At 42.4% G+C, this 15,864-nt stretch overlaps 1 protein-coding gene across 1 annotated transcript; it reads right to left on the bottom strand.

Annotated features, from left to right (window-relative positions):
• Window positions 1–1,733: 1,733 nt before the first annotated feature.
• On the bottom strand, window positions 1,734–4,825 carry LOC121134449 (secretoglobin family 1D member 2-like). The gene is made up of 3 exons (XM_040732725.1): window positions 4,594–4,825; window positions 2,738–2,931; window positions 1,734–1,881 (listed from the first exon to the last, which is right to left on the bottom strand). The coding sequence occupies exons 1-3, from the start codon at window positions 4,730–4,732 to the stop codon at window positions 1,843–1,845; spliced, it is 372 nt and encodes a 123-aa protein (XP_040588659.1). The 5' UTR covers window positions 4,733–4,825; the 3' UTR covers window positions 1,734–1,842.
• Window positions 4,826–15,864: the final 11,039 nt, after the last annotated feature.

The following is a 15,864-nucleotide window of genomic DNA, read 5'->3' on the forward strand; positions in this document are numbered from 1 at the left end:
TTGTCTGCCACATCACTTCCAAGTTTTTCTGTTAGGTTTCACTTTCACTCTCACTACTTTGAGACAGTTTAGTGTTTTTCTTTTTGCTTTTTTTTGTGGAAGAAGATTTTTTTCATTGAAATTCTCTATGTCACCCAAATATAAGTGTGAGGAAGGAACGGGTTTCTGTGGCTTTTTCAGTTTCATATGGTTTAATTCTGGAAATTTTTCCTTCTGTTTTTTTCAATTCTATTTTTCTACTGTTTCTTTAAATTTTGACCTCTGTGTTGCACACATGGTTTTAATGACTGCCATTCTTTTTCAGCTAGGCATTCCATTGTGGTATGATATTAGTTAAAGATGAGTTACACTTGTTTATGCTGTGGAGCACTTGTTTAACTGTATAAAAGATGTGTTGCATTCTTTTTTGTTGCATTTGTATAATTCTGAGAAACTGTGTTACTGTGCCTGTCTAAAACACCTGATTGGCCTAATAAAGTGCTGAATGGCCAATAGCCAGTGGGGGGTGACAAAGGATGGGTGGAAGTGGCAGGCAGAGAGAATAAATAGGAGGAGAAATTTGGGGATAAAAAATCAAGGAGGAGGAGAAGGAACAAGGACAGGAGGATGTTAGGGGCCAGCCACACAGCCAGTCATAGAGTAAGAATAAAAGTAAGATATTTAAAAGGCAGAGAAAGGTATTAGCCCAGAGGCAAAAGGTAGGTGGGATTAATTTAAGAAAACCTAACTAGAAACAAGCCAAGAGTAGACTACGCATTTATAAGTAATAATAAGACTGTGAGATTTATTTGGGAGCTGGGTGGCAGCCCCCCAAAAGAGCCCAAGAATTAAAAAAACATGCAACAACATTCTATCTCAGTTTCTTTCCTATTAGATGTAATGCAGTTGGAACATCAGTTTTACCTAAACATTTATGGTGGTGTACGCTTTTTTTTTGTTTTGTTTTGTTTAGCGTTGCCCTTGATTGTATAACATTCTCAGAAGAGTTCTTTCTTTCTTTTGTTTACTTGGTCAGTCATACAAGGTATGTATTTTAGTAACCTGAACTTTCTGAAGGGTGTTCTTCCTGTCCTTTAGGGCAAGCACCTATCAGACTCTGGGATATGGACCAAGTTTAGAACAGTAGGCAGTAGGCATCACTAAATCCATTCTTGTCTTTCTCTGTGCTCTGATGTGGTATGAAAGCATGACTGCTTTCCTGGGGAAGAAAATGTGGAAATATTGAGAGAGTCATAAGGAAGGAAACTGTAAATTGATATGATTAGGACACAAGCTTGCATATGTTGTGCTGCATTTCTTTAAGGAATGGAGAGCACAGTGGATCTACTTTAACGAAGCTTATGACAACCAAGGCTTTTCTTTCAGAATATGGAGCTTGCCATAAGTAGTGCCATGGGTTGGATGGGGAAGATACTGAGTTGGAGTACTTAGGCAGTGACTGGCATGTGGTAATGGATAGCAATGAGACAGTTTAGTACAGTGGCCACAGGAGGGGCCAATGTTTGTTTTCATATGTGATAATTTTCATTTATGGCTACAGAAATGAGAAACTTCCTTGTAGAGCAGTGCAAGATGATGCTTGCCCAAACACCAATGTTCCTGAAGCTTGATCCCCAGACTTGATAGTCATATTGATAGAGATTAACTCTGTGACTTATTACTGGAAATCTTTTTTTTGAATCAAAACCCATTCAGTGCAAGACCCAAGATTTAGGATAACAACAGACAGGTGATAACATGCAAGGAGAGTAATTTATTAGTGCAAGACGTTGAAACCTTCACATTGGCCAAGGAAAGTCAGTTTATCTGTGAGAAGCAATGGAGACCAGGAAGAGCCATGTTTCATTGTTCCTTTTGTTTACAATACGAAACGACTTCTGCCTGGAAATAAACAGAAACAAGAGAAGAAAGGTGAGCAGAATCAGGAAACTCCCAGAGAAGAAGAGTTAGCAAACTAGTGCTCCTTGGGAGAACACTGCTGCAAGGGCCCCAAAGTGTGCTTGGCAGAAGTACTGAATTGCTGTGGGGAATTACATCAAACGATGCACATTAGTGGAAATTCTTTCCACATTCAGGAAAATACACTCTGAATGGACTCAATAGTGTGACTCAGGTCCCTATGTCTCTGTGACTAGGAGGGTTCCAGAGTATGTCACAGTTCCTCAGGTATAACTTCCTCTGATGATTTAGAATTGTGAGCTCTACCTTCATTCCAATGGGATGACCAGGGGCACCCCGGGCAAAAGTGAATAAGAAGTATTGGAAACAGGGTGTCCACAGGCTCCTGGCAGGGCCAGCAAAGGTGGCAGAGAAATGCATGCCGTCAGTATTTTGCTCTTAAGAGGTTGTCTCCAGTTTCCTTCCTCCTGTCTGTGATTTTCACCACCATCACTCCCCACAGCATTCAAGAGAGATAATATCCATTCATTGTGTAGAAGTCAACTTCAGCACTGTTCCCAGTAGATTGAATAGAGTTAGCCCTGAATCCTCCCTTTGTAGGGCACCATTTGTCCTTCTCAGTGTGTCCCAAGAGTGTGGCGTCTAGGGTGGACCTATAGAAGGAGGCACCTATTCCAGACACAGTTATTACTGAATTCAAATTAGCAGTGTATTCTTGAACCTACCTACCATTGGTGACCTATAATTCTAGTGCCTCGCCCCATCTATGTGTTCCCCACAGAATGTCAGGTCAACTTCATTTGTAGCTCTCTGTGTGTGTAAAGAAAAATGAACATACCATTATTTTTTCCATTTCTGCTTTCTGTGCATCGTTCATACTGCTGTCTACACATTTCTTCACTTCCATTTTTGCTTCAACAGCCTCTGCAGGCGCGTTAAATTTCTTAATATGTGACTGAAATTCTTTCTGGTTAGTAAATAGGAAAGCATTGTTTACAGCAACAACTGATGGACAGACTCTTGCAGCATTAGCTGGAAAGTGTAAGGAGAAAGAACTCAGTTAGTCAAAATTACTTTTCGTGTTTAATTGATTGTTTTGCTTGAGTCTCTCTGACTTAAGGCTGCAGACTGGACAGGATAACCAGTATCATAGTTCACTCCTGTGACTGAAGCAGGACAGGGTGACTTCCTCAAGGTCACACAGCAAGGGACTGAAGAAAGATTGTTACTGACTCTCTAATAGTTGGAGGTTTGACTGCATCTTCTGTAGCATTTGCATGAGTCTTTGATAGCTGAAAAAATGAAGTTCTGTGTTATCCATCTTTGACATGAATAGAAGAGTTAGAATTGTACGAGAGATGCAAAAGTAAAAACCAAGCCGACTGCTTATGTATAGAAAGTCGACATTTTGAAATTGATGGAATTAGGTCATTGCATCAAGTACAGTCCAAGGTCAGAAGTTAAGCTAAAGTTACAAGGGTTTTATTTTTTAATTTTGAGACAAGGTTCTCTTTGTAGCTCTGCTGTCTTGGAACTTGATCTGCAGAGCAGGCTGGCCCCAAACTCAGAGACCTGCCTGCTTCTTCCTCCTGAGCGCTGGGATTAAAGGCATGTGCCACCACTGCCCAACTGAGTTGATCAGTTTGACACACACCAGAGCATATCTGGGAAACTGTGACAAGCTTTGCCTTTCCACACTGATGCTCAGACTTACTTCTAGGGAGGTTGACAGGGGAAGCTGACACCAACCTATGGTTTCTAAAGGTTTAGATGAATGTTTCAGCAGAACTGAGGAAATCATTTCTCCTAATCTAGGTTCCACATTCCCTTCAAGACCCTTTTACAAAACAAAATAAACAAAACACCCCTCCCTAACTCCAGAGGTGGTCTGAGCTTGCCCCAGACCAAAGTTCCTCATGTTTCAGATTTACCTAGCTTGGATATCAGGGATGGACCACCAGTCCCAGTGTTCCCAAGGGCATGACAATACTGTCCTTAGGAGGCAGCCAAACAGCATCTGATGTGGACCTAAAGCAGGTTCATTGGGGCTGTAGGGACACATTGTAGACTATCGCATGTGGGGCAGTTAGGTAGACAGAGGGAGATGCAGAAAGGAAAGAGAGTAACTGCCCATGGAACTTGGTTCATTTTAAAGGTACTGAGCATGTAGGAATGTTCTGTTCACACACAAACGGATTGCTTTCAAAAAATTAGTAAATTTTAGGAAAGTGGACATCTTAGTGGTAATGACTGCACTGTTTCCATCCCTGTTATTGGTAGAGCCCCAGAAAAGTGATGAGGCTACATGAGCCTACTTCTCCTCAGAGTCTAGTGGAGGGATTTGAGGTGTATCACTCACAGAGTGGAGAAACATTGACTGTGGAACGGAGCAATCTCAAGTCACCTTCCCAGATACAAAGACAATAAACTTAAAAGTAACACAAACAACAAAACCCCTCTCCTGAACTTTACTCATAATGGCCATCTTGCCCTCCCCCCCCCCCCCCCATCAGCTTCCTAAGTAGGAAAAGATTAGTTGAATGTATCTGGGCTTTTATGAGGGCTAGAAAAAAAGGCTGGAAGAAATTTGAGATCACTTCTCCTGACTTACCTTATCACACATAAACTTACCAACTGTTCAAAGAAGCAAACTTACCAGGAGCTGTGGCTGGACTCATCTTAAATGATACTCACCTTCATAGCAATGAATAGCCAGGATGACCAACAGAAGACACAGGAACAGCTTCATGGTGCTCAGTTTGTTTTCAGACTTAGCAAAGGATGAGCCAATGGAGTCTACCAGAGCCCCTAGGGACCAGGGATATTTATACATGGTGAGGCTTATTGGTCCTGCCCTTCAAACACATGGCAGCTCACAAGACCTGGTGTAGGCCCTCCTTCTGCATCACTGAGGGTTGATCCCCTCACCCCCCTCCATCCTGTTGGGCTGGAGCCCAGGAGAACAGCCTCATGGGAACATCATTGTTCCTTCAGGTGACCTTTCACATTCCCCAGGAAACAATTGGTGAAGTTTTAGTTTACTTTTGAGATTTTGATTATTGCACTTGAGCTGTCTCCTTCTCAACAGGCACACGTGATTCTGGACAACAGGATGACACTTTCCAGGGCACAGAACCTCCAAATACTGGCCCTGGAATAATGAGAGCTATGCATTTGGACCTTGCCAATACTCATCTAAACCCTGGCATATAACTACATCAAAAGTTCAAGAAGCTCTGAAAGAAATGACCTCAATGCCCTGGAAACAAAAACAAAATAGGCTCCAAATTAGTTAAGGAAGGAAACCCTGAATAGGACAAAGCAAAAAAAAAAAAAACAAAAAAACAAAACATGCCAATGGCACAGACACAGCTCTGGAGAACTGTGAACACACCAGAAAAATGCACATCTACACTCATGTTGAAAACATGAAAAAGATGAAAGAAAGTGTGAAACAAAAAGGGAGCCATTGCTAATTATGCCACATAAAGAAAACACAAAGGGTCAGCAGGAGTTCTTAGGCTTAACAGTAAAAATGGCCATCCTATCAAAAAGAATCTACAGAGTCAATGCAATTCCCATCAAACCCGCAACACAATTCTTCACAAACCTTGAAAGGACAATTCTCAACCTCAAATAAGGAAACAATAAATCCAGGATAGCTAAAATAATCCTAAGCAATAAAAGACCTGCTGGAGGTATCCCCATCCCTGAGTTCAAGTTGTATTAAACAGCTATAGTAGTAAAAGACTCAAGGTATTGGCATAAAAGCAGACAGGAGGGTCAATGGAATCAAACTGAAGACCCAGAGGTAAACCCACACACCTACAAACGCCTGATTTTTATAAAGAAGCCAGAAATACACACTGGAAAAAAGAAAAAATCTTCAACAAATGGTCCTGGTCAAACTGAATGTCTCCATGTAGAAGAATATAAATAGATTCATATCTATCCCCCCACAGACCTCAAGTCCGAGAGGATAAAAGACATGAGCACAAATGCAGACACATTGAACCTGATAAAAGAGAAAGTGGGGAATAGCCTTGAGCACATTTGCACAGGACACAACTTCCTGACAGAACACTGATAGCTCAGGCTATACCACCAAACTAATACAATGGGACCTATGGAAACTGAAAAGCTTCTGTAAGGCAAAGGACACTTTCAATCAGACCAAGAGTCAGTTACAGAATGGGAAAAGACTTTTACCAACTCCACATCCAATAGAGGAATAATATCCAAAATATATAAGGAACTCAAGAAATTAGATTTCAAAAACCAAATAATTTAATTAAAAATGGGGTACAGATCTATTTTTCTTTTTTATTTAAATTAGAAACAAGCTTGCTTTACATGTCAATCCCAGTTCCCTCTTCCTCCCCTCCTCCCCTGTCTCCCAACAGCTCCTTATCCCATCCTCTTTCTGCTCCCCAGGGAGGGTGAGGCTTTCATGGGGGATCTTCAAAGTCTGTTATATCATTTGGAGCAGGGCCTAGACCCTTCCCATGTGTCTAGGTTGAGAGAGTATCCCTCTATGTGTAGTGGCTCCCAAAGTCCATTCATGTACTAGGGATTAATACTGATTCACTACCAGAGGCCCCATAGATTAACCAGACCTCCAAACTGACATCCACATTCAGAGGGTCTAGAACAATACTACACTGGTTTCTCAGCTATCTACCTGGGGTCCATGAGATCCCCCTTGTTCAGGTCAACGTTTCTGTGGGTTTCTCCAGCCTGGTCTTGACCCCTCTAACAGAGAATTCTCAATAGAGGAATCTCAAATGGCTGAGAAACACTTATAGAAATGTTCAACATCTTAGCCATGAGGGAAATGGAAATCAAAACTACTTTGAGACTCCATCTTATACCCATCAAAATGGCTAAGACACTAACACAAGTGACAGCTCATGTTGGTGAGGATGTGGAGTTAGGGTAATGCTCTCCCATAGCTGGTGGGAATCCATATCATACAGCCACTAAGGAAATCAATATGGTAGTTCATCAGAACACTGGGAATCAATCTACCTTAGGGTCCAGCTATATCACTCTTGAGCATATGCTCAAAGGACTCTCCATCCTATCACAAGAACGCTTGTCCAAGTAGGCTCATTATGGCTTTATTCATGATAGCCAATAACTGGAAACAATCTAGATGTCCCTCAACTGAGGAATTGATAAAGAAAATGTGGTATATAACACTCAGTTGTTTTAAAAAAAATGACATCGTGAAGTTTGTAGGCAAAAGATAGAACTAAAAATAAATCACCGTGAGTGAGGTAAACTAGACCCAGAAAGACAAATATGGTATCTACTCACTTATAAGTGGATATTAGCCATTTAGCAAAATGATAATCAAGCTACAATTCAGACTCAGAGAGGTTAGGTAAGGAGGAGGGTTATAAAGTAGAAACATGTATCTCCCTGGGAAGGGGAAATAGAATAGATTCTGAGGGTGGACCAGGGATTGAAGGGGATAGGAACAGGAGTGACCACATAGTGGAGGGATGGAGGAAGAGAGTATGTATAGGTAGAGACAGCGGGAATTGGGGGGCACTTGGGGAGGTATGATAACTTAGTGTAGTAGAAACTTCCTGGGATCTACCAGGATGACCCTATTGAGGATTCCTTAAAGGATGATGTGGGGACTGAAATGTTCACCTTTGAAGCTAGGTAAGGCTTCCAGTGAGGTGACATTTGGTTGAGTTGTTGGCCAAGGAGGTCCCATGGAGAACCCTAAAGAACTCAGGCTGATCGTAAGACAGAAGACCATTCTTTGAAAACAGACAATGAGGCCCCATTGCCTAGGACAACATCCACACCGTTAATTGTACACAGAGAGGTCAAGATGCTGTGGATTTGGAGACTTCACCCCTATATCCTAGTGTCTTTATCCCCAGAAGGTACTCTGCAGCCTATCGAAATAGAAACCTGCACACAAACCCTCTGCCTAAAATCTGCCATGCCTGCAAGATGAGCTAAGGAAATGTTGGCACAGAAGTTGTGGTAGTGGCCAATTAATTACTAGTTTAACTTAAGACCCATGCCATCAGAGGGAGCCCATGCCTTTCCCTGCCTGGATGGCCAGGAACTAGACACTAGATAACCCAGAGATCTAGGGTAAAAGTAATAAACATGACTGGGGAAAAAAATGAAATGATTCCTAATGATATTCTGCTATACTAATGGATCAGTCCCTTGTCCAGTTGTCACCAGAGAGTCTTCCTCTGACTATAGAAGGGAGCAGGTGCAGAGACCCACAGCCAGACATTACTCAGAGAGACCTAGTCTAAACTGGAGGTCTCTACCTGGTCTATCTTCTAGAGACCTTTGGGATGCTTTTATCATGAAAATACACAAAGCTCCCAGAAAGAGTTCTCTCGAGATGTCTCCCACTGTTAGTGTTGTATGGCATTTCGAGTGGCCTCCGCTCATGTGTCAGTATCTCAGGTCTTCCTGGGGTCCGGGAGCAGGACAGCCATCACGGCTATCCCACACCTTCTTTCTTTCCAAAGACACCACTCTCCTTGTACAGAATCTGTCACTGAATCATCCTCACAATGTGGGTTTAGTGTAGCTGAGACATGAAACCTGCCCCAAACTCCATTTGGAAGCCTGAGGCAAGTCGCTTCTGAGAGAGAAAAATTCAGAGCAGAAGCACAAGAGCCCTGTGGGTCCCCTCATTGTCCCCTTAAACACGAGCCTCTTTGTCTCACCCAGTGACCATTATCCACACTCCAGAGATTGGACTCCACCAAGTGTCCAGGTAAAGCTCAAACAACAGTCATAGTCCCTTCACTGTGGGGTGGGGTATTGTTTAGAATTGGAAATGAGGTAAGGGGCTTCCAGCCCAGCAGGGGCCAGGGCAGGGACATATGCCTGGGACACGAGTGGAGCCCCTCCCCATGCTGGTCTGTGATGCACTGTCCCATGTACTCCTCGAGGCCTTTACTTCACTGAGGTTGAAGATTCAGCCTTGGACAAGCAGCTGTGAGTACCCGTGAAGGAGGGCTCAGGTGTCCTGTCTGGAGAAGTCAGCTTTGCTCTTGACGGCTTGTTCTGTGGATTGATGGAAAGGGCAGCATCATTAGTCATCTCACAGCAAAGCACACTGTGGATAATCAGCACACACAGCTTCCTGGCACTCTCGTTTACTTCTGATTCTGTAGTATATCGGCCAACTGTTCTTTTTTTGTTCCTTGTTCCTTCAACATGTCCCCTTTTCCTGACCAAGCTAGGCTTTCAGACACAAGAGTTTTGTCTTGTTAGTCTCTTGATATCATGTGTCCATGTTCCTTGCCTTAATTGACCCTGGTGAGTAGCGACTGTCCTCGGGTCCCTGATTATCTCCCAAAGATCAATCTCATTGGGAAATCATTTTGTTGGATATATTTTAGATGTTCAGTCATGTGACTACTTTTATTTTCATTGAAAGAATTGTGCTGTGAGCTGAAATTACGCACGAGCTTCATTTCATACTTTATATAAACTTGGCCCACACAATGTAACAGAATTCTGTATCTAATTTCTTCTTTAAAAAAAACTCCTATTGGTTGGGCAGTGGTAGTACACGATTTTAATCCCAGCACTCAGGAGGCATAGGCAGGCAGATCTCTGTAAGTTCGAGGTCAGCCTGCTAAACAGAATGGGTTATGGGACAGCCTAGAAAACAAGACAGAAACCCTGTCTGGAAAACAAAACAAAACAAAAAACAAACAAAGCCAAAAGCCAAAAAACCTCCTATTAAAATTGTTCTTTGGCGAGTTCATAGATGCATGTAATGCCTTCTGGCTGACCTGACCCAGTACTCTCCTGTCTCCTTCTCACTTCTGTCTTCCCTCCTTCCCTCGAGGTCCTCTCCCACATTCATGTCTAATTGTTTCGTTTTGGGAGCCACTTAGTTGAACCAGGGCTGTCTATGTGAACAGGGTTTGGAGCAACAACAGTCCTCTTTGAAAAGCCTCCCCATGCCTGTGTCCTACACTATGTTCCTTTCCTTTTCTATCCAGCGGTCTCAGACTTTGGGGATTCATGTTGAAATCTTTGATCCATTTTCAGGTGATTTTAGTGCAGGAAAGGGTATCCTTATTTGCAGATGATATGATTCCATATATAAAATACCCTGAGGACTCTGCCAGAAAATGCTTAGATCTGGTAAACTTGATAAAAACTCTTAGATATGCAAAGTAGCAGAATAAAAAATCAACACATAAAAATTCAGTTACATTCCTATAACGACAAAAAATTAGCTAAGTACTCCCATCCACAGCATATGCTCAAAAAATGAAAGAACTTGCAAATAAAAAAAAATCACACTGTGAAATTAAACAGGCCCAAACTCTATACATTTCAACGTACGCACATACAGTTGCAATACCATTCTGAAGATGTTGTGCTTCAGATCACATTTTACACATTCTCTATCAAATACGTTTCCAAGGAAGTGTCCACCACCACAAAAGGAAAAATCACCAGTAGTGTTGAAAGTACAAGAATTAGCATCATATCCATTTTGATGATTCAAGTGTCCTTTACTTGTGCTAGGTCATTCTCCTTCACAACCTTTTTCTCAAGTATTTTCTTTTCTTCTTCTTGTTCTTCTTCATCTTCCCCTTCTTCTCTTTCTTCTTTTTCTCCTTCTCCTTCCTCCTCTTCTTTTTCTTCTTCTTCCTCCTCCTACCCTCCTCTTCCTCCTCCTCCTCCCTCTTCTTCTTCTTCTTCTTCTTCTTCTTCTTCTTCTTCTTCTTCTTCTTCTTCTTCTTCTTCTTCTTCTCCTTCCTCCTCCTCCTTCTTCTTCCATTTTTTGATTTTTATTTTGAGACAGGATTTCTCTGTGTAGTCCTGGTCACCCTGGAAACTTCTCTGAAAATTGTTGAGAGTATTACTAATCTGTGTATATAGACATAGCAATTAGAAGGCAAAATGATAATATTTCTATTGAAAAACATGAACAATAACAATAGCAAAAAATAACCAAGTAAAATAGGTTCTTGATTAGCATCTGTGACCTCTCAGCCACAGGTTCTTGGTCAGGTTTACAGTACCAGGCACAAAGTTCTAATAAACCATATAGGAGGACTTGAGTTCAATCAGAAAGCTATTGGCTGCTCACATAAGTTTCCCGTTACCCTGGCAGCAATGGCACATCTTGTCAGGTCAGTTACTGTTGTAGCTTCAGTATTCATAGGTGAATTAAATTGTTCATGCTTTTTCTAACTCAGCCTTTCATAGAGCACCTTCTATCACTATGAATAACACTAGTCTCTAGGGAGGGATTTCTCAGATCATTACTAGCTCCACTAATCATGCCTTGTGATTCAAGTGTGTCTTGTCTTTAGCTACAGTGTCTTACTATCTAATTCTTGTCGGTAACTAAAGCAATGGCAGTTGTCTGTTTTACGATGGGGATCTATGAGACTTCTTTGACTGAAAACGCATAGGGTGAGATCCTGAGCCTGGCAATGTACTTTCTGTTTGATAGTCATCAATTCCTATACAGAGAGGCTCCATTTAAACTCTTGTTTTGTATGTACACAAGGGAGCATCTAAAATAGCAAGTTTCCATGTGGCTTTTTCAAACGTCCTCTGCGTTAGTTATCCCTGCTGCGTCCCACCTTCTTTCTGTACTCACAAACCCCTCCCCACTTAAACCTTTTCCCCGCCTCATCTCCTTCTTCTCTTCATGCTACCTGTGCTCTGCTATCCTCCTTCCCCTCAGTTCCCCCTCGCAATGGCCACTTTCTGGTGGCTGATTACTAAAGGCACTGAAAGATTTAAAGCTAGGACCTGCAAATGAAACGGCACATGACGCTGTCTTTCTGGGTCTGTGTTTCCTCACTAAGTATGGAATTTTCCTCCAGTTCCAATTATCTACTTGAAAACTTCTGAAATTTATTTTTCTTTTCAGCAAATGTAATTTCATTGGGCATATGTACGACACTGTCTTGATCCAGTCATTCCTGTCTGTACATATGTGGTATTTCCATTTTGTAGCTATTGTGAATAGAGCAGCAGGGAGTGGGCATTGTAGTATAGAGTCCTTCCAATCTATATACCCAGGAGTGGTGTAGCTGGGTTATATGGTAACTTTGTTTACAGTTTTGAGAGGAAGCCTTCACACTGACTTTCATTATGGTTCCAGCAGTTTATACTTCTACTAACAACGAATGAAGATTTCCCATTCCCCATATTCCTGTCAGAATTTATTTTCATATGATCTCTTGACAATAGTCATCTAGTAAGGATGAGATGAAATCTAAAGTAGTTTTCATTTGCTCAGTATATGCTGAGCTGTTTCTCTGCCCCAAGCCAATTCTCAATTGCACATAATCAGTGCATTATTTAATGTACGGATTATTTCTGACACCATTCGTCCTGGCCTTCAGAGAGACCAGAAGATGCCAAGAACAAAGTTCATTTGGGATGGGACAGAAATGAGCCATGTGTTTACCTAGGTGTGTGCTTTCATCTCCTAGTTCACTGCCAGAGACCTTTACTCCAAAGTCAGGTAAGGACTCGGACAATGAAATGTAGCATTGTGTCCTTGCCCAGGACTTAATGATGATTTACATGTGCCTCAGACCACAATGAACTCAGCTTGTCATCTACTGGAGTCCCCTTTGGAAGCTTCTCATTCATGTTAAAAGCACCTGACATGAGGTGCAGGTGTCTAGAGTAAAGAGACTGGACACTCTCATTTTCATGTCTCCTGTTGGTACTTTTTCTCTGGGAAATCAAATGACAATTACTTGGACCAGAAAGGTCATATTAGAGATGCAGGTGTCAAATAAGGCAGAAGAGCAGGGCTGTTGACCCTCAGGCGGCACGAGATGATCTACAGCTTCAAAATAAGCTCTGAGACTAGAGAATTCAAGCTCTCCTCAATGTTTCACATCCTGCCGCAACCGGGGGCACTCGGTGGTATGGCCAAAGAATGATGCACATCCTGGGCCAAATATTTATGGGGCACCTTCTAGAACAAAACCTGGTGCAATTGGAAATCTCAGGAAAGTACACTGGAGAAACTCATGTTCTGTGTCTAGAGAAAAAAAGTTGTGACCTGATTGAATGAGACTTATGTGCCCATGGCTCACAGACAACTAAACAAACAGTCACATTAACAGTTTTTGCCACTTGAAAGTACTTGTCATTCTTAATGGAATGTGAAAAAAAAAAAGACATCAACTTAAGTGATTTGTGTATTTACAGAAAAAAGTTGCAGAAAAGAGAAAATTTTCCTATTTAAAATTCTTTTGGCCGGGCGGTGGTGGCACACACCTTTAATCCCAGCACTCGGGAGGTAGAGGCAGGCAGATCTCTGTGAGTTCGAGGCCAGGCTGGACCAACAGCCTCCAAAACAATACAGAGAAACCTGTATCATAAACCAAAAAAAAGTTCTTTTGTAAATTTTCTTTTACAATTTTAAACGTTATTATTAAAATCTTGCAGTAAAATAAATAATCTTTAAGTGTCTGCAATGAAATGTTATCGGGTTGCCTCTGCAAGCACATTCCCATCTTCTCTGTCATTCTGCAGGTCTGGATTCTCCCTGCCCCTCGAGGCTAGATCAACTTCAGACACATGGATAGACCCCTCGCCTTAGCATCTTTGGAAGTTCAGAGTGGGGTGGGTTACACGTTCCCAGGACAGAGATTATTTCAGGGGAAGAACCTGCACTTGCACACATCTGTTTGAAGTTAGGTGCCTGTCACTCAAGGCACTGATGAATTTTCTTCCCCAGGTGCTTTCCTTGCTTTGGCTTCGGGTCTTCATGTTTGGACTCCCTACTCTCCCCACTTCCCTGCAGCATCAATCACTCCTCATACCTGCCACAGGGAGGAATTCAGGCCTCCTGGGAGCAGGCATCACCCACATCCTTCACCCCGCCTGCCACCTAGGAGGTGCTCCTGCAGGTCACTGGCTTTCCCCTTGATATGCCTGCATGTGGCTCTGGCGCTGAGATGACTGAAAGGGGCTGCTCTGGTTTCCTTCAGAGAGACTGTGATTTCTGCTCTGACGTCTCTAGGATACGCTCTCCTATCACAAGTGAGGGCTTCTGCCTCAATGGCGAGCCTACAGCAACTGAGAAAGAACCTCCTCACACAGTGTTTTAGTGTTTTGTACTGACTTGATTTGGGGAGAACACCTGTAGACTTTCAATACTTCCCAAAAGGCTGAAGAGACACACAGTAGAGCATGACCCTGGAAGCACAGGAACATGGGAAGGGATAGAGGGCTGTGGAGGTTAGACGAGAGGAAGTGTTTCCTCTGACGCAGAGTCAGTGTGTGGCTGTTGTTCTCCTCTTGTTTTGTTTTGTTTTGTATTTATGGGCTGGGTCTCATTCAGCAGCCCAGGCAGGTGTCCAGCATATACTACAAGGCTGAGACTTGTGTCACACTCATGCTTCAGCCTCCCATATGCCGGATTTCAGGTGTGAGCAGTGCTTCAGAACACAGGGGCGACTCTGAGGACAGAATAGATTGAGTTTGGAGACAATCAGCAAATAAGGGAGATGAACATATGCTCAGAGAACACAGGGAGCAAGCTCCAGGAGGCCAGAAACCTCTCACTCCAGAAGCCTTGTCTTCTCTAGCTGGGCAGTTCCAGAACACCCAGAGGACTTGGGAGAGGACCCTGCTGGGCAGAGCCTGCTTCCAGACTTTGAGAAGTCTGCAGCCTTTCCCCTCACTGTCTGAAGAAAGAAGGTGCAAGTGTGGGGAGGACTCATAGCCAGAATACCTTAGTGAGGTGATGCTCTCTGTTCCTTTAAAAAGACAAAAGGCACAGAGTTGTGGGACACAAATGAGCTACAGTATGCAACATCCTTAGGGTGGTGATTGACAAGGAGTGGGCGCTATGTACATGTCAGCTGCTCCCCATTATTTTCAGAGAATCCAGAAGTGTGTTTGTGTTAAATCTCCAGTAACTACAGGAACCAAGAGCATCAGAGAGACCCAGTCCTGGCTCTGGGTTTATCTCCTTAACTTGGTGCCCAGATAGCACTGCATGACTAGAAAGGAAGCCTATGGTTGACTCTACTCTGCCGTGTGAACACATTCTGACCCATGTGCATCCCTGCAGTTTTCTTCTTGAGCCCTTTGCCTCTTGCCATTTTCCTCTCCTTGCTTCATCTGAGTCATTTTGAGTTGGAATATTAAAGTCATCTCCATTTCTTCAAGTCCATGCTTGATGTGACTTCCTGGCTCTTCTTTACCTTGCAATTTCTTTGTATTTCAGGTCACAGTGATTCTCCCTCAGCAATTTTTCTTGACATTTCCATGACCTTCATCCCTTGGCACTTCCTTCTTCTTCGTAGTCCTTAAACCTCCGTGAATCTCCCTGATTACTTGTCATGCAGCCGTAGCATATTTTAAATGTATAATAGATCACAGAGCAAATGGCTTGCAGGAAGCAGCATTTGTTGTTTTAGTCTCTTGATCTCATGTGTCCATGTTCCTTGCCTTAGTTGACCTTGGCAAGTAGCAAATGTCCTCAGGCCCCTGAACTTCTCCAAAGATCAATCTCATTGCTGAAATCATGTGCTGGATATATTTCAAATGTTTAATCATGTCACTATTTTGATTTTCATTGAAATTGAGTGTTTTATGAACTAAAATGACATAAGAACCTCACTTCACGCTTTCTTTTTTACAAATTTATGCACATAACATAACAAAATTCTGTAGTTTATTCATGGAAACTTTTTTCTTGAGATTACAATATAACTACATCAATATATATATATATGTACATGTGTATATATATATATATTCCTAAATATAACCTTCTTAGTCTGTAGAGTGTTACTTGTATGTACATTTACAGGACTGACCATAGGTATTGAATAACCAATTGCTGTGTCCTTCCATTTAGAAGACTATTACTCAGGCTCTCAGCATTTCTTAGCTGCCCATAGTTCCTTGTTTAGGGTTGACATCTCGGTGGCATTCCCTTGACCACATTTA

Source organism: Mesocricetus auratus, unplaced genomic scaffold, assembly GCF_017639785.1.
Source record: "Mesocricetus auratus isolate SY011 unplaced genomic scaffold, BCM_Maur_2.0 Super-Scaffold_4256, whole genome shotgun sequence".
NCBI classification, from domain to species: Eukaryota; Metazoa; Chordata; class Mammalia; order Rodentia; family Cricetidae; genus Mesocricetus; species Mesocricetus auratus.